At 45.6% G+C, this 18,058-nt stretch overlaps 2 protein-coding genes and 1 long non-coding RNA gene across 7 annotated transcripts in view; 1 reads left to right on the top strand and 2 right to left on the bottom strand.

Moving 5' to 3' along the window:
- Positions 1-3,283, top strand: part of MEGF6 (multiple EGF like domains 6) — a 213,913-nt gene extending 210,630 nt beyond the window's left edge. For all 5 annotated transcript variants that reach the window (XM_081923410.1, XM_081923409.1, XM_081923411.1 and 2 more), the window contains one exon: positions 854-3,283. In XM_081923410.1, coding sequence (XP_081779536.1) covers positions 854-918 — 65 coding nt within the window. In that variant the 3' untranslated portion in view covers positions 919-3,283. The remainder of the gene's footprint in view (positions 1-853) is intronic.
- LOC309377018 lies at positions 2,529-5,306 on the bottom strand. The gene is made up of 3 exons (XR_014171373.1): positions 5,118-5,306; positions 4,423-4,489; positions 2,529-2,664 (listed from the first exon to the last, which is right to left on the bottom strand). It is a non-coding gene; the product is annotated as an uncharacterized lncRNA (long non-coding RNA).
- Positions 5,307-5,566: 260 nt separating this feature from the next.
- ARHGEF16 (Rho guanine nucleotide exchange factor 16) overlaps positions 5,567-18,058 on the bottom strand; it is a 35,229-nt gene continuing 22,737 nt past the window's right edge. Inside the window, exons 10-15 of the mRNA XM_081923602.1 lie at positions 17,927-18,019; positions 17,294-17,451; positions 14,044-14,244; positions 12,521-12,594; positions 7,937-8,038; positions 5,567-7,016 (exon numbers count right to left, since the gene is read on the bottom strand). Coding sequence (XP_081779728.1) covers positions 6,877-7,016; positions 7,937-8,038; positions 12,521-12,594; positions 14,044-14,244; positions 17,294-17,451; positions 17,927-18,019 — 768 coding nt within the window. The 3' untranslated portion in view covers positions 5,567-6,876. The remainder of the gene's footprint in view (positions 7,017-7,936; positions 8,039-12,520; positions 12,595-14,043; positions 14,245-17,293; positions 17,452-17,926; positions 18,020-18,058) is intronic.

Genomic DNA, 18,058 nt, shown 5'->3' with positions numbered 1-18,058 from the left:
GTCTGAGGCCACCGTGCAAACAGAGTACTCACACGGCTTACTCCCTGCCACCTTCTCTCAGGAGAAAAAGGCTGCCCACCTGTGTGAAGGCGGAGGGAACCCTGTGAATGGAGCTCAGCAGGTTCCATGGGCTTGGTCACCTTGGGCAGGCTGCGTCTTTCCTCCCCTGGGAGTAAAGATGCAGCGCACCCGCTTGGGCGGGTGTCTTTGAGGTAGCCTCCCTCCGGCTCGCCTCACTACAGTAGCTCATTCCCTCCACACGCTGGGTGCTGGGAACCAGTGGCGTAGCGTGGGGGGTGCAGGGGGGGTCGGCCGCACCGGGCGCAACATCTGGGGGTTAGGGGGCGCAAATCCACGGGTTAGGGAGCACAAATTACTTGCCTTGCCCCGGGTGCTGACAACCCACGCTACGCCACTGCTGGGAACAAGCTGCATCAGCCCTGGCCTCCCACAAGCAAGTGAAGGGAGTGACCAGTCTCCTGGGAGGAAAAAGACCCGCTGCACCTTCCTGCCCGCAACCCTACCGTCTGGCTTGTGTGAGCCACAGCAATACGATAAAGGGCTTCCTCAGCCAAAGGGCTGGGCGCTGTATCTGGCTGCTGCTTCCTCCCCTAAGGTGGGAAGGAAGAAGTAGCCAGATACATTTCAGATATTGTGATGTCTGAAATACTGCAGTATTTAGCTGCTGATATATCACAATGCTGAAAACCAAACACCGCCCAGCCCTAGTACCTGGAGATGTCGGGGATTGAACCCGGGATCCTCTGCATGCATGGCAGGGGCTACACCACTGAACTATATAGCCCTGTTGCTGAGGCCATGCCTCTAACACATTATAATTTTCCTCTTACAGCTGCACAGTCTCGGACTTTTTACCGGGCTTCCTCCAGGGTGGTTGCCCCATCTGTGAAGCACTAGTTTCTGGACTCATCACTTCCAGCACAGACTTGGGCAGAAGCTGCAAGGGTTGGCTGCCAAGTATGGAACTAGCTCACCTGACTCGCGACACGCCAGGTTGCAGATCTGACCCCTCAAGAGTGCAACAAATCCTAGGAGCTGTCATCCTGCACAGACTGAGTGAAAACAACTCAAAACAAGCACATATCCACTTCAAACCAACAAGGCAGTGTGGAAAACCTCCCCGCCCCATCTCATCCACTCACAAAATCTGGAAACCATTTTTAAGCATAGCCATTTTGTCTGAGCTTCTGGACTTAAAAAGAGCAAAAGCTTGTAATTATGAGTTATTCTTGTTTGCCTGGAATTATTAATAGCAGGATTCTGTATTTATGTAAAGGTATTATTTATGGGCAGGTGTATCAAAAGCTGCATCTTTGTACTTGCTACGCAAAAGGCCCTATGGGTCTGCGTAGCCCTAAAAAGTGTGGGAGACAGAGGGTGGCAGTGTGTTTATTTGAAACACAACATCCCTGGTGCTTGAGATAGAATGATCTCAACAGTCCCCATACTAGCCAGCCAACAGCTTGAGAGTGGCAAGCAGCTGGGAGGTGGGGGAGAGAAGAGGATAGCTCCTTTTAACTCCCAGAAGGCCCCAGGTGCAAAAACATGGCACTATAAAGGTGCAGACTGTTTTGCTGCCTTCCCATGATCTGGCCTAAGCAATTTGTAGAGGAATCGTAGCCTGGCACCACAGATGCACCAGCGCCTGAGATTATTTCACATAAAAAGTCTGTTGGGTTGCTTACTTAGGTTGCCGTTTGCATATACAAAGGAGCCATTAAGCCTGCAATCTAAAGCCATCAGACTTGGGGACAGATGTTTTAACTACCTGGCTTTGCATAAGATGAATTGATGCCCATTGCTCCACCTTTTGTCAACCTAGTGCTCTCCTGCCATTTTGGACTACAAAACCCATCATTCCCCACCAATATATCATCAGAGAGAGATTACAAGAAGCAGGGGCTTGTGAAATGCTATAGGGACATCTCTTCTGCTATGATCCTTGTTTTCCCATCATGGAAGAGGGAAAAGACCATGGAACTTGTTCTGAGCAAGAGCTAAAAGCTTGTTAGATTAATCATGCATGAGCCCTATGGTTGTTGGGGTTTTTTAAGCGTGCTTTCCCCTCCTTGTTTTAGAGTCTTTTACAAGCTTTTTGCCTATACAGCCATGAGGGAAAGCCACTTGCTGTTTTAAACAGAAACTTGGAACTCTGCCAGTTCTGAAACGTGCTTGTTGGCCCACGAACTTTCTGCTGCATCTCTGCCAGCCTACATTGTACTTGCAATGAAGTACTTTTGTGAAGACTCTGCTTAAAAATAATTTGGGAACCAAGACAGGATGAAAAGGACAGGATTTTATCAGCCTGCATGGCACAAGGAGGAGTCAGATCCTGAAGACTGAACACCTAGGGAAGTCTTCCTTTTTAAAAGTAGCGATGGCACAGAAATTGGTTAATTGCAGGACAGCAACAACCAAACAATTCAGGAATTTCACCCCCAAACACACATCTTCACCCTTTCCCTCAATCTTTATCTTGTGAAAGGCGAGGTAGGTTTGCAGCAAAGGCATCATCATCTTACCTTGAACATCCATTGCCAATCTGGAAAACAGAAGTTCCCAGCGCTTCCGATAAGGAACACCACTGAGCCAGAAGACATGGGAAACACTCACTGCCCAAGCTCCTTTTTACAAGGGCTAAGTCTTGGGAAATAAAGAGAGAGTCAGTTAAAAGCTGAGCTACTGTAGCAAAGAGAGAGATAGAGCGAAATAACTCACCATCACCACTGAGATTTTATCATGTGTCATGCATAAGTATTTGAACCCGGCTTTAGAAAGTAATCAGAAACTGTGGAGCTGTACAGTGTTTTATATGTTAAGGTTTCAGCTTTCATACTTGTGCTTGGGGACAACACATCAGAAACTTCCCCCAGCTAAAATTTAATAGAGCAGAGTTTTGCCTTTTCAGCTAAATGGAAGTTTTTATTTGCAAGGTTAGTGCTCCTTTGTCCATAATGCCCTAGCCTGTTTTCAAAAGCACCACCTACCTGCTATCTACTCTCTTTGCTGTCCCCTCAAAGTTGTGTTTTACCCCCAAGCAGATCCGTAGAAATTAATGGACTTAAGTCAGTCATGCCTGTTACATTTACTTTGTGTTGGACTAAGACTGGAAACAATCCATGACCTCTGACTTACTCCTGCCATCGGTTTACAGATCTTTGTTTTTTTCCAGCTGCAATACTGCAGAACGTCTTGCCATACGTCTGACAAAATTATAATGTTGTCACTTGTTTCTATTAAAATATATATTTATATTTATAAACTGTATACACTTTATGCTATCCTCCGTGAAGGCGGCAGATTTTTGGCACACGGTATTATGTCCAACACAAAAATAAAAAATTAATTTGGGGTCGTTCCCCCTGCCCAAAATAACAATAATCACGTTGCACACATAGATGGCCTCTCTGCCCTCCCCAGTTCTATAATATTGAATACCACCAACCTGAATGGCTCTAAAAGAGGATGAGACAAGTTCACCAAAGGCAAGGTGACTGATGGCTACTAAGCTGTGGTCAGGGGCAGTGAATACTTCTGCATATCAGCTGTTGCTGGAAACTGCAGAAGGGGAGGTTGCCCTTGCAAACTTCCCACAGGGATCTGGGTCGGCCACTGTGAGAACAAGAATCTGGACTGGATGGGCCATCGGCCTGATCCTGCAGTCTCGTACGTTCTCCTGTCATTGCCCACATCTTTATCAGGATAATTTTGACATACCTCCTTCCCATCACCAGATTTGGCCTTGAGCTGCTTTTATCATTAAAAATCATCAAGTGCAAAGTGACTAACACACAATCTTATGCACATCTACTCAATAATAATAATAATAATAATAATAATAATAATAATAATAATAATAAATTTATTATTTCTACAGCCACTCTGTAGCCATTTATTATTTCCCCAGCCACTCTGGGCAGCTTCCAACAAAAGCTTTAAAATGCATTAAAACATCAGTCATAAAAAACTTCCCTAAACAGGACTGCCTTCAGATGTCTTCTAAATATCATAGTTGTTTATTTCTTTGACATCTGATGGGAGGGCGTTCCACAGGGCAGGCGCTACTACCGAGAAGGCCAGTTCCCTGTAACTTCACTTCTCACAGTGAGGGAACCGCCAGATGGCCCTCGGCACTGGACTTCAGTGCCCGGGTATACAGTGTTCAGGTATACTCAGACGGCAGCCCTGCAGAATTCAGTGGACCTTACTTCCCAGCTGCAGGGAATAGGAATGCAGCCTAAGAAACTGAGCTTGCACAGCATGATGTCCCTGTTTCAAATCCTGCATGTGCCGCACGTTTGCTGGGTAGCATTAAGGAAGCTGTTCTCTCAGCTTCAATCTGCCCCCCCAACCTGCAATAATCTGCAATATGGGGGAGGGATCATGGTAATATTGACTTACCTTACAGGGTGCTTGCGAAGACCGCATTCGGGGCCTGCATACGAACTGCTCTGAATACTTGACAGTGCTATACAGATGTTTCAAGTAATAATACTTTTTAAAAAGAAACAACTATGTTAGATGATTTTAAGAAAACAGTCAGCAAGGTTTTTAAAAACACATTTTAGAAGCTTGCAAAAATCAAGTTCTGTCCTGGTGCCTAAATTTAGGAGCTTTAGGGCATTTCCCCATAGCACACACACAGAGAGATTATTTGCAGATTTATGAACCGCTTCCCAACCATACGTCCTGACAGCTAATTACAAATAAGATGTAAGAAAGATAAAATGTTAAAGATTACAAACTCAAGTCAGCAAAGCCCATTTCTACAACTGTACCATACAGTGGAATGGGCTGTCTCAAGGTGAGGATCTCTTCTTTGCTAGAGGTTTTTCAATAGAGGTTAGATGGGCACCTGTCAGGGGTTATTTAGCTATGATGACTGCACTCAATTGCACTGGGTTGGACTCGATGACCCTTGGAATCCCTTCCAACTCTATAATTATGGTAGTATTTTCCCACAAAGTGACTGAGCCACACTTGAAACAAAAGCTGCAGGACAAATTACGTAAGAAACACCACTTTAGTTTCAAATATGCTGTATGTGAAATCTAACCAAGATGGCACTCAGATAGCATTTTGTTCCATTTCCTTACCTGAGCCTCTTCACATCTTGTGTGTTCTTTCACGTGGCATAAAGGCCACTTTTGGAAATCTAGTGGAAGTTTAGCGCTCACTTCTGTGTTAATTGCTCCCACAAAATATCTGTTTGCAGCTCTGTCGACCTGGAAAATGGCAAGAGTTTTTTGCGCTGTAATTTCCTGCAGTAGAAAAGGAATATTAGAAACTGAGACAGAAATGTCATTGGGTACCCTACCCCTTAAAACAAAAGCTTCAGATCCTGGGTTGAAGTAGGAAGGCTCAGTGGTGAGAGCACCTGCTTGGCTTGCAGAAGGTCCCAGGTTCTTTCCCCAACATCTCTGGGCAGGGCTGGGAGAGAGATACCTTCCTGGAATTGCAGAGAGCTGCTGCCAGTCAGGGTAGACAATACTGAGGTAGATGGACCAATGGTCTTCCTGTATAGAAATAAACGCTCCGCACCTCGTTCCAAATCATACAAGAGTTTAATCAGCTTAAATAGATATACAGCAAGACGCACCACTCATTTTCTAAAACTACCCTCCAAGCTCACAGGAACTGCAGGAAACAGGGTTACTATAGCAATGCAATTTGTCCCAATCAAAACCACTCTGGTCCACTTGCTAGACTCATGCAGATCCAGAATGTGCAGGATAATTACAGTGGTCAGACACAGGAAAACAAGCTACTTGGAGGGGGTGTATGTTAACGATGAAGTCTAAAAACTTAGTTACACATACTGTATAAAAGGTAGGTGCACTTATTAAAATGCCCCGAACAAAAATGATTTTAAAACACCCAAGAGTCAGCATTAGACATTAAACCCAAATTCATTGTAGCCCATAAGCTAGACATACGTCAAAAGGCAGCCAAGATAAATAAGGCTGCAAGCCCATGCATACTTACCTAAAAGTAAGCCCCACTGGACTCAGCGGAGCTTACTTTTGTGCAAGACATGTTTAGGGTTGCACCGTAAAGGTCAAGCTGGAAACCACCATGCTAAAAAGAATAAAATGGTCCCAGCGCAATGTATTCGGACTAGGAGGAGTCCATTCAAAAGTTTTCAAAGGCATTGTGCTTCCAACTATAAGCATCGCACAGCACTACTGAGGTGCAATGGCTTAATGGCTCATAACATGTATTGGATTTGCCACATCTGTGCAAATTGGCAACGGAGGGTGGAGGGAGGTGTAAGGCTCTGCAAACATCGAACTGATTGCACAGGAATGTGTCCTCGTGGCTGCGGGTTTGGGGGTGGGGGCAGGAAATTGCAAAATTAAAAGCCAGCTTCTACAATTGGTGGGTCACATAACCCCGTTTTCCCTGAGCATTGCAGCTTCCACAATACACACACACACCATGATGAGATGCTGACATGAATCTGGACAGAACATTATCTGTACATCATCTTAACAACCAACAACAGACCACAGAAGATAACACCCAAGGAGGACCTTTAGGACAGGGGCGAAGAACGCCAGCGAAACACCATCTTCAGACAACCAGGTGAACAACTGTGTCCTTTTGTGGAGGGAAGTGGGGAGATGCCTCAACCCAGGTGGTCCCCCAACAAAGGTGCGTCCATTGTGCAGCATGGCTGGAAGGTCATTCATCTCTTTGGACAGCGGCTACCTTACAAGGTAAGGCAAGAGCTCACTTCCGACCCAGGAGGGACATTGAGAGGCAGTCAGCAACCCAGGTCTGTCTTCCCAGGCCCTACAGCTGGCTTTGTGTCCCAAGTGCTCCAGCGGACTAATGTTCGACATGCTCCAGCATTCACACATCTGTCTCTATGCGCAACCGTTCCATGCGCTGAACATTGCGCTCCACGGTGCTGCGGTTGGTGATCTCCTGGGCACAGGATTGCGGGAACCAGCCCTTCTCGCCGTCACGCAGACGCTCACCTAAGTACCAACCTGGAAGGATGAGAGAGAAGGGGCATTTGATCCACTGCTCCTAGCTTGGGCACTGCATTCATTATTGCCTCCACTTCAAAAAGAGCAAAGTTAAGCTAAAACATTCAGTTGCAGCTTCTGCAAACATAAACACAAGCTTTTAATTTTCCATATAGGCTACAAAACTTTTTAAAAAAATCATCCCTATATGCTACTAAAAGGTCAAACTACAATTAAGACTGCTTATTAGATGAGCTGGACAGGTGCGTTTCAACATTTCGGCAGCCAAACATTTGCAATCCTATGCCTTGGTATAAAAAGAACATCATAACTGGAGTAGTTTTAAGACTTCCCAACACAATATATTTATATCTCTTGTAGTACAAACATGATTATTTTAAAAAATCATTAAGAAGCCATACAGCAGCGTAACTGTACACACTTGCAATTTTCAAAAGTCTATTGTGCTGTATATAGGATATGGAGGCTATCATTCATGGTTTCCTAAACTCAGTGTTTCTGAAGTGGCATTTTGTTAAGAGAGAAGAACTTTTTTTCTGTTTATAATATTCACTGCACAGGTGGTGGCGATTTCTCTCTATTTTCAAGTCCTGAGGGCCACATTCCCTCCTTAGTAATCTTCCAGGGGCCAGCAGCTGGCAGGGCCAGATGCAACAAATGGAGCTTAGATTCCAGGCATTAAAAAGCCAGAGATCTCTACACCCATCCAGGCAAACATCACAGTTGAAGGACATGTTTCAGCTGAGCAAAGACACTTGAGAAGAGTGTGGAGTAGGGTCTGGGGAGGTTCCTCACATACACACCCCACAATCACCCCTACAAACTGGGTGTAAAGCCCTAGCAGATCCTACTCTGGTTCCTCTCAAACTGGGCCCATAAATCTATCTCTGGAAACCAATCTCTTTTCAGAGCACACTTACCTTCCTCCCTGGTCAGGACTAAGACAACATCGCCTTGCTGGAGGGAAATCTCATCCGTCTGCTTGGCCAAGTAAGCCCGTACAATCTCCACCTGCTTGAGATCTTGGAGAAACAGAGGGACTCAGAGTGAGTGGCAGCATGGAGACAAAAGGGGCAAAGAGAGAGAGAAGAAGAAAAAGAGCAATGCAAGCATTCCTTTCTCCCTCCTATTCTTTTAGAAAAAACTTTAAAAGCATGAAGTTCAAAATCAGTTCAATGATAAGAATATAAGTGGGAGCTGCAAAGAAAAATAAATGCTGCAGCATGAACTCATGTCCTAGTAGAATTTCTCTTGTTCTAGGTTCTTGCCAGTCATGCCCTTCCCAAAGATACTACAAGGCACAGGTGTATAACCTATATCTGGCTAGCAGATTATTTCCCCACGCCTGCCAGGCCAAAGCACACCATCACCTGATGTCACAGTGTCATTTAGTGGATGATGGGTGGGACTGCCCACCTGTCACTCACTCAACAATGTGATGACATCAGGTGATGCTTTGCTTTGAAGCCCCAATAGTCAGGACTTCAAAGCACAGTGCAAACAACCTTGTGCTGCTCTTTGAACCTCTGAGAAGCGGAGGTTCAAGGAGCAACTCTGGGAGGGAGAAGCGGACTTCGTTCAGTGGAAACTGCTTCCCTTTCCTGGAGTAAGGCATACTCCCACTGCCGATATTATTAAAATATTATTTTATGCACTGTGACTTGCCGTTGTTTTATTGATTATAGTTTAGAAATTATTTATTATAATTGTTAATATGCTGATATTTAATATGATTCTATATCATTCTAATGGATTGTTGAAAATTACTTTATTTGATATGTTGCTTATTTTAAAGTTATGTTCTCTTATCATATTTTTGTATTGGAATTGATTGTTATAAGGTGTACATTCTTTGTTTCTTCAGCTTGTAAACCGCCTTGGGTATTGTAAAATAGAAATGTGGTATACAAATTAAAAGTGAAATGAAAATCAGTCATTGGGTGGTTGGGAATGTGCTATTCTCCAGCAAAGGAGCAATCAAGAGAGCTCATTTTAAGCTCCTGATTGTTCCTTCGGAGGCCTGCACTTACCTGACGTCAGGTGCAGGACAGGTGGGACTTGAGAGCCTTGACCCATGGACCCGAGATTCCCCACTCCTAGTCTAAGGAGCTGAAGTAGGGCAAAACCCACCACATCAACTTCCTGTTTTCCTTTCTCTGTTCAACGGGCAACATTCAGTGGCTATTCACAATGCTCAAGCCTCATTGGACCTTTCTTTTAAGAGTGTGTGTTTGCACTTTGGTAAACCTTCAGATTATTCCAAGCTCTACCAATACCTCCCCTCCCATCTCTCAGTGGCTCCATTTTTGCTGGCATGGGCCACCTGCGCTTGTTATTAAAGGAGCATCAAATGTGTGGGGATTGAAGCAAGGCAGGTCCCCAGATCTCGAGTTGTGAGGGGCCTTCTTCGTCCGGTTGAAATGTATTGAACCAAAGAAACATGGGAAATATTGGGCAAAGATATAGGGAATGCTTCTGTCAAAGTCCCCCTCTCCCTCTCTTCCTTTCCAAGCACACAATTTTCAGTTTGGCAGGCAAAAGACTTTCAAGAACGATAGTTATTCCCATACTGCATTAACATTCAGATTCTGGCTGACTTCTGGGGAGCAGGCAGCTCTCTGGCTAGCCTGCCCTGTAGAGATTTGGGGAAGCTGGTCAAGCAGGGAGACTTTGAGACATTAGTGAATCAATCACATAAGGAGACTCCGGCTGCTGAATCAGGCCAATGGCTCAATTAGTCCAGCATCCTGTTCTCCAAACAGATGCTCATTATGGGAAGCCCGCAAGCAGGACCTGAGTGAAACAGCAACTCTCCCTGCCTGCGAGTCACAGCGACTGGTATTCAGAAGATACTGCCTTAAATAGTGGAGGGAGAACACGGCTTTTAAGTTCAGATCCATAGCTTGCATTGACATGAATTTAGATGAAACTTGCTTTCTATTTTGATGCCATGGTTTTTGTTTTCTGTTTTGAGGCTATGCTCTGGTTTCATTATACAGTAGTACCTCGGGTTAAGAACTTAATTCGTTCTGGAGGTCCATTCTTAACCTGAAATTGTTCTTAACCTGAAGCACCACTTTAGCTAATGGGGCCTCGTGCCACCGGAGCACGATTTCTGTTCTCATTCTGAAACAAAGTTCTTAATCCGAGGTACTATTTCTGGATTAGCGGAGTCTGTAACCTGAAGTGTATGTAACCCGAAGTACCACTATACATCAAGGCCTCTCTATCTGGCTCTTGGAACTACAGTGGTACCTCACGTTAGGTACTTAATTCATTCTTGAGGTCTGTACTTAACCTGAAACTGTTCTTAACCTGAAGCACCACTTTAGCTAATGGGGCCTCCCACTGCTGCCGGAGCGTGATTTCTGTTCTCATCCTGAAGCAAAGTTCTTAATCCGAGGTACTATTTCTGGGTTAGCGGAGTCTGTAACCTGAAGCGTCTGTAACCCGAGGCACCACTGTATTGACTTTCCATTCCGATACTTTCCATTAACTGAACTGCTTCCTGGTTTGCTCATCAAGCACTTTGGGTTTCCCTTGGAAAGCAAACCAGCATATTAAAATGAAAAAAATGCCGGTCTGTATAACCTGTTGGCTTCCTGCCTAGCCTGCTGCCAACAAAGGGAGGGGCTGCATCTCAGTGGCAGAGCAGATGCTTTGCATGCAGAAGGTCCCAGGTTCAATCCCTAAGCAAGTCCAGGCAGGCTTGTAACCCTGAAGAGCCACACTGCACCTTACAGAATCATAGAACTGTGGAGTTGGAAGGCACCCTGAGGATCATCTAGTCCACCCCTGCAACACAGGAACCTTCTGCCCAAGTGAGGCTCGAACCCATGACCCCAAGATTAAAAGTCTCATGCTCCACCAACTGAGCTATGAGCTAGATGGACCAAAGGGCAGACTCAGCATTAGGCAGCATCCTGGGGGTGGCGGAATGAAAACATGAAAGTGCCCCATTTCCTGCAAACACTGAACATTCGCAACAACAGAAATTCAACTTGCTATATTCTCTCAAACTGAGCTCTTCCCTAGACAGCCAAACTCCTCATGAACCACCAGAGGGAGCACTAATCTCAGTTCCTTTTTGGATTTTTGCTCTCTGCACTCAAGGGTGGAAAAAGCCACATTCCTTGTTTAGCACTGTCCTCCCCCCTTCCCCTCAGATCAGGGAGAACAGAGAGCAAGGCATCTCTTAAAGGGGCAGAGCCAAGACCAACACCCTCCCTTGCAGAGAACCGGACCTGCCTGAATGACTCCCCTCTTTCAGGTAAGGGGTTGGAATACTCCCAGATTCTTTTGATCCTTTGCAGTGAGAAGCACCTTCAGGCTGGCTTCAAAACTACCCCAGAACATTCGCCTGCTCTTTGAGGAAGCAGGTGGGAACATCCAGACAGCACTGGTTCTAAAACTGTAACTTGAGACATCATCTATGTTTAGGTGCCAGGCAAAAGACTTTTATTTTAATCCATGATTTGGGCCCTTCATCTGGAGGACAATAGGTATTACTTGTGGCTCCATTTTTTTAAAATCTTCCAGTGGGGTGGGGAGCTCTGTGTCTGACCTGCCTTTTATATATAAAATGGACAGGTGGCTTTAGGTTTTCATTTGGTTCTGGTTTTTATACATCGGGCCTAACATTTGCACCATTTTGTAAGCTGCTTTGGGTCACCTCTTGTGGAAAAAGCAACCGATAAATGCTAACACTGCTAACAACAATGTTAATAATAACTATGATGATGATGCTAATAGCTTGCGACAGGCACGGCCAAAGTGCTGCCCTCCAGACATCACGAGACTACACCTCCCATCAGCCCCAACCAGCACGGTCAATGGTCAGGGATGATAGGAGTTGTAGTCCAGCAAAAATATCCAGAGGGCAGCATGTTGGTTACCCCTGGGCTTAGGGCCTCAGGATAGGCTATACCTAGTGATCTCCATCCACTAGAACAAGGGCTTTTGCAGTCGCAGATAAGGCAAGTTTTAATACTGCACAAGAGAAGAAGAAGCTTGTTGTGCACTCTAGAAACCTGCTTAAATGTTCTCTTGGGCAACAACATTCCACAGTTGCAAAGGATTTTGCCAGTGGAACCAGTGTACCTTTAAATAGAACGGACGCCCTGGGAAAGTGGTGGACTCTGCTTCACTGGAGGTTTTTAAACAGAGGTTGGATGGTCATCTGTTTGGGGCTCTTTGGTTGAGATTCCTGCATTGCAGGGGGTTGGACTAGATGACTCCCAGGGTCCCTTCCAACTCTACAGTTCTATGATTCTATAAGCACAGCACTGGATGCAACCACTTAATCCAGCCCAATGACAACTTTAGAATCCATCAACAAGGGGGTGGAGGGAAGGCGCTCCAGTCCTGTTTTAGAGCCATGATTCAATACTCAATTCACCTCTGCATAAATACAGCAAGTTCTTTTTAAGAGAAGCGCAAGATTTTCAAAGAAGAAGAAGAAGAAGAAGAAGAAGAAGAAGAAGAAGAAGAAGTTGAAGTTGTACCTCCTTTGTTGGCAGTGTCCTTCTCCTTGTCTTCCCTGTGCATCAATGCCCTGATCCATCGGGCACGGTCGCTCCTGCCAAAAGCACATAATTCAGAGCACTTACAAAGCAAATAGATTGTTATGAGATTGGGGAGTCTGGATGATACCCCAAAGTCCCTTCCAATTCTTGAGAACCTGTATCTGTCGGGGTAAAATGCAGAAGAGCAAGCTTGCCAAACCAGTTCCTTCATCAAGTCAATGGGCTTTGGCTGTTAAGTACCGTGATTTAGCGTGACAAAATAAGTTGCTATTTTACCATAGAGGAAAATGGGTGGGCTGCCACATTGGAGAACTATAGGCCAGAGTTGTGGTGAAAGGAACATAAAGCAGTCTGGAAGCTGAAGACACAGAGACTTACATGCTCCATGCTTTGTGGCTTCCCAAAGGAAACCTCATGGAGAAGCAAGATCTGTTGGGAAGTTAATGCTGTGAGCCCTTCCATCCTATGCTCAGGTTGTATAGATGTGCAAATAAAACAATATATTCTAAAGACATCACCATCTCCAGTGACCTTCATTCCAAGGAAACTGAACCCTGGAAAAAGCCCTTAGGACCCCTGGTATCTCTCACTCCTCAGAGACTGGGGTAGCATGTAACAACATAAGCATTATGGACTGTATTCTGTGTTAGTCCTACTCAAAGCAGACCCACCAAAAGCAACGGACCCAAGTTAGGCATGGTCATTCATTTCAGTGGGTCTATTCTGAATATTTGTTTGTTTGTAGCCTTTCTGACTGGTTTGCCTGAGCTACTCTGGGTGGCTTCCAACAGATTAAAACATCAAGCGCAGTAAAACATCATTAGTAGGACTAAGGTTGGCTACAATCCTATATATTTAATGCATTTTATCCCACTGGGAATAGGTTCCCAAGGTGCCTTGCAAATCTAAACCCAGCTACCTTCAGGCTTAGACAAATATAGAGGAATGAGGGATGGAAGTGAAGAGGAAGAAAGCAAGGAATGAGGAACCTGTGTCCCCCAGATGTTGTTGGACAATGCCCATACTGCCTGGCCATTGGTCATGCTGGCAGGGAACGATGGGACTTGTAGTCCAACAACATCCAACAACTTCTCCACCCCTGCACTAGCTTTTAGTTACACAATTCCTGCAAAGACTGGCTGAATTGGTGGTGGAGAATCTGCTTTGCGTGCAGAAGGTCTGAGGTTCAATCCTCAATGACTGCAGGTAGGGGCTGAGAATGTCCTCCGTCCAAAACCCTGGAGAACAACTGCCAGTCCGTGTTGATGATAGTGAACTGGATGGACACAAGGCTTCATCCCATGAAGGCACCGAGGACTGAAGGGTAGGGAAAGTCAGGTACAAACAGCCACCCCCCCCCCAACAGCAAGCACAGAAATCTCTCCAGTGCCCACCCATCCCTTCACCTCTGCTTGATCACATGCCCTCTACCCACTGGGCACAACTGCCCCGGAAGGTATCCAGTGACGCCAACCCTCTGCACCAATCAAACCAATACTCACAGGGATTCCGCAGCCAGCACTATCGCCTCCCGCTTGCCTTCGCTGTCCTTGTTCATGGTCACACGGAACAAGTGGCCAAAGCGGAAGGCACCACTCGAACCCGGCTTGCCGGGGGGAGAAGAGGGAGCATCCGGGTTTTCAATTTTGTCCACCGAAAGCTGGTCAAGCATGGCGTAGTTGAGAACCATGTAGCTCTCCTCGCTGCAAGAAATACAAGAGAGCCGGTGAAAGGGACCAGGCACGAGACAAGAGCCAGGAAGAATTGTGTACAGCGGAATTGCACTAACGTTTTACTTGCTACAAAATGGTTTGCAAACAATGAAAGTGTCCTCAACTGTGATCATTAACTTCCTTCTATAATGGTGGCAGTAGAACCTCCAGGTGTTGCTGGACCACAACTCCCATAATCCCCCAACATCTGGGCATGCTGGGTGGGGCTGATGGGATTTGGAGTCCAGCATATTCTGGAAAGCATGAGGCCGGGGAAGGCCATAAATGGATTAATCTACTGGCTGTGTTGTTTTCGACAGCTTGGGACAAAGCATTCTAAAATATCCCACAGTTCCCTCCAAAGTTCCCTTCTAATCATCATCATTTGTTTGTATTCTGCCTTGGCTGTTGCACCCTCCCTGTGGAACACCCTCCCATCAGATGTCAAGGAGATAAAGAACTACACAACTTTTAGAAAACATCTGAAGGCAGCCCTGCATCGGGAAGTTTTTAATGTTTGATGTTTTATCATATTTTTAATATTCTGTTGGGAGCTGCCCAGAGTGGCTGGGGCAACCCAGCCAGAGGGGCAGGGTATAAATAATAAAATTATTATTATACCATAACATTATTCTATTCTCAAGGCGGCTTACAACTTGGAAAGATTTACAGGATTACAACAATATAACAAAAGCAGTTGCGAGCAATAAATAAAAACATATCAAAATGTGCACCACAAAGTTAAACAATCCCCACACAAGTCATAAGATCTACAAATATACTAAAAGGAATCACAAAGAACATAAAAATTAGCAACTCCAAAATTAAATCTTGACCCCAAAGAGCGCCCCTAATCAATACCCCACATCAAGAGTCTGTAAGCATCCCAAGCAGCAGGTTGTGAAGGACTCTCAACCAAGATGGCATTGGCCTCTTCTCCAGCCTCAACTTTTGTAGCTGGAGTCAGTCAGTCAGTCAGTGCCCCTGCCCCCCCCCCAAGCAGGCAGAAAGAGGCCAGCAAGGAAGGGAGCTGGTCTTGCAGGATTCACATTGAAGAGCAAGATGGTCCTTCCTTAGGGAAATTCTTCATTCAAGGTTCTTTGCTTGCTGTAGGACAGGACTGGGGAACGTGTGGGACCTCCAAGCGTGGATGGACTCCAACTCCCATCAGCCCCAGCCAGCACAATCAATGGTCAGGGGTGATGGGAGTTGGAGTCCAGCAACATCTGGAAGATTGTAGGCCTCACAGCCCTGCTATAGAATGATTTATAAAATGAAATGAAAAATCAGTCGTTCTGGCATTCCGCAGCCAATTCCAGAGAGAGTGACTGAAGCCTGATGTGTGAGAGAGGAAGAGTTTTTCCATAACAGACAGAAGCCTGGCTCCTCTTTGTGCCAAAATTCCCATTAAAGAATCATTTGGGAATGGGCAGGCCACAAACCACATCTCCCTCGGCAGGCACTTCCCACATAAATCAGCCGCTCACCATTCCACAGCGAGCAGGCAAGAGGCATTCCAAGCAGGGTGGGGGGAGATTCCCCCCCCCAGGACATAAAAAAAGAATGAGGGAAGGAAAAAACTAGTGAAATAGAGTCTTGGCCAGGACGGCGCATCTCAGAGAAGGAATGTAGGGACAGGGCCACAGTCCCGCAATCTTGCAAAGAGAAAAAACGAAACAAAAAACCAATGCACAGCGTCTAATGACTTCACATTCCACAAGGAATTTCTCAGCTCCCTCCTTATCGCAAAAGACGGTTCTCAAGTGTTTCTGCACACCAGCGCCTGGCCAGAAACATCCTCGCCACCCGACCCCAAGTGACTGAAAACATCCCGAAACTTCAAAACATCAAATGTTAACCCACTGAAGGGGCAATGGTTATAATAGGAGATTGGTAATCTTTGGGTCCATGGGCACATTTGCAAATCTGAGGTAACTTGTCATGGGCATCTCATGACCACACACACACACACACCACATTGTGCTTGCAGGCTTCCCATAATGAAAGGGCCACAGGATCTCCACCTTTGTGTCTAAAGAGCACCAAAACCCAATGTTGCGTGGGGGGGGGGGGAGAGAAAAGAGTAAGATGCATCCCACTGACACCAGAACACACTCCTCTGAAGAAGCAGCCATTTCCCTCCATCCAGCAGACCTTTGTGACGCGATTGATGGGTTTTTTCCATCTGCAGTTCTGAGCAGCCCTCAAGGTAGTCTGCAAAGCCTCTTTCCGTCAGGGTTTTTTCCTACTGCTGATGCCTCTAGGCATTAACCAGAAGCCCTCACACATTAGGCAGGAAATCTACACAGACTTTTCTTGGGTTTTACCTTGGTTGCTGGGAAGCAGGCCTTAAAAGCACCCATAGACTCAACCCCTCTTAAAGGAATCTACCTAATTTTCTTTTGTATCACAGAAGGATATCAAGAGTGAGACTAAGAGAGAATTAAACCAGGTTGACTTGGGTTCAAATCCCTGTTCAGCCCTTTTTCATGTGCCCGGTAGCTGTGGAGGGTGGAAATGTAAGAACAGGCCTTTTTAGTGGTGGCTCCCGGGTTTGTGGGATGTTCTCCCCAGGAAAGCACACCTGGCATGATCACTTCAGTCCTGGAAGGATGAGCACCCAGCGCCTATTAATGCAATGGTTTGAGGACTTGCTACATTTAAACATATTTCTTTAAAATATCATGTGTTCATGTGGACAGCTATCTGGATATTTGGATGGCTAATACAGATTTGCATATTTTAAATTAAGATGGATGTGTCAGTGGCTATTGTATTTTTAGCGTGAGATGATGAGGGTTTTTTTAATTTCCCATTTTCCCCTCTGTTTTTTATTTCTGTGTTAAATTTGCTATAAATATTAATTAAAAAGAGGCATCATCAGGGCCTGAGATGGTGTTTGCCAAATGAATGAAGCAGAGCGTTGTTGAAGTGCATTGTGAGTGACTTCGTGAGGTAATAAATGAATAAATAATGCACAAAATAAAATCCCCCCTACACGAAGTGAAGTTTGTTCCACTAAAAATGGCCTCTCACACACCTCTTTTTCTTGGTGATGATCAGGACATCGTTGAACACAAAGAGATAGCAGTTCCCACGTCCAGAGCCCTTCCGGAAAATTCCACCTTCTTCCGCCAGAGGCATGGAGAGTTCCCCCCTTTTCAGCAGCCACCGGGAAGCAGAAATCAGTGGGAAGTTCTGGGGAAAGACCCAGGATGACATTGGTCAATATAGCAAATTCAACCAAAGGGTTATAACAAGTACATCATGGAACCAGACACATTCAGAGTTAGCCAGGGGCAAATTCAAAATGGCACTGTCCCCCAGACTGCTCCCAACTTGAGAAACAGCCCCTCCTCAAAATACTCCCCTTCTTTTGTCTACAAAAGGCCCAGATGAACACAAGGCCTAGCAACAAGGTGGGCTCTCTGGGTGTAAAGGTGAAGTTCTAGCAATGGCCAACAACTTGGATGTTTTTAAAAGGGAGTTAGACACAACAACCCTGTGAGGTAGGTTAGGTATAGAAGGACAGCAGTTGGCCCAAGGTTACCAAGGGAGGCTGAGTGAGGATTCACAGGCCCCTAAGTCCAACCAGTACGCCACAACTTGCCATCAAGCCTAAGGGGCAGAGCTGCGCTGGGGAAAAAAGATTGACACCTTCCAAATCTCACACCTTGATCTTTCCAAACTCCAGCTGCTTCTGCAACGTGTACATCTGCTCGGTTCTCTCCATGGTGTGGGCACCCTCGTTGCACCTCTTCACGAGCTGGAGCATAAAGGAGAGGCAGAAAAATACTTTTGTAAA

The sequence above is a fragment of the Podarcis melisellensis genome (assembly GCF_964234715.1).
Source record: "Podarcis melisellensis genome assembly, chromosome: 8".
In the NCBI taxonomy this organism is placed as follows: domain Eukaryota; kingdom Metazoa; phylum Chordata; class Lepidosauria; order Squamata; family Lacertidae; genus Podarcis; species Podarcis melisellensis.
The sequence above is the reverse complement of the archived record's forward strand: the minus strand, read 5'-3'. Positions and strand labels throughout refer to the sequence as shown.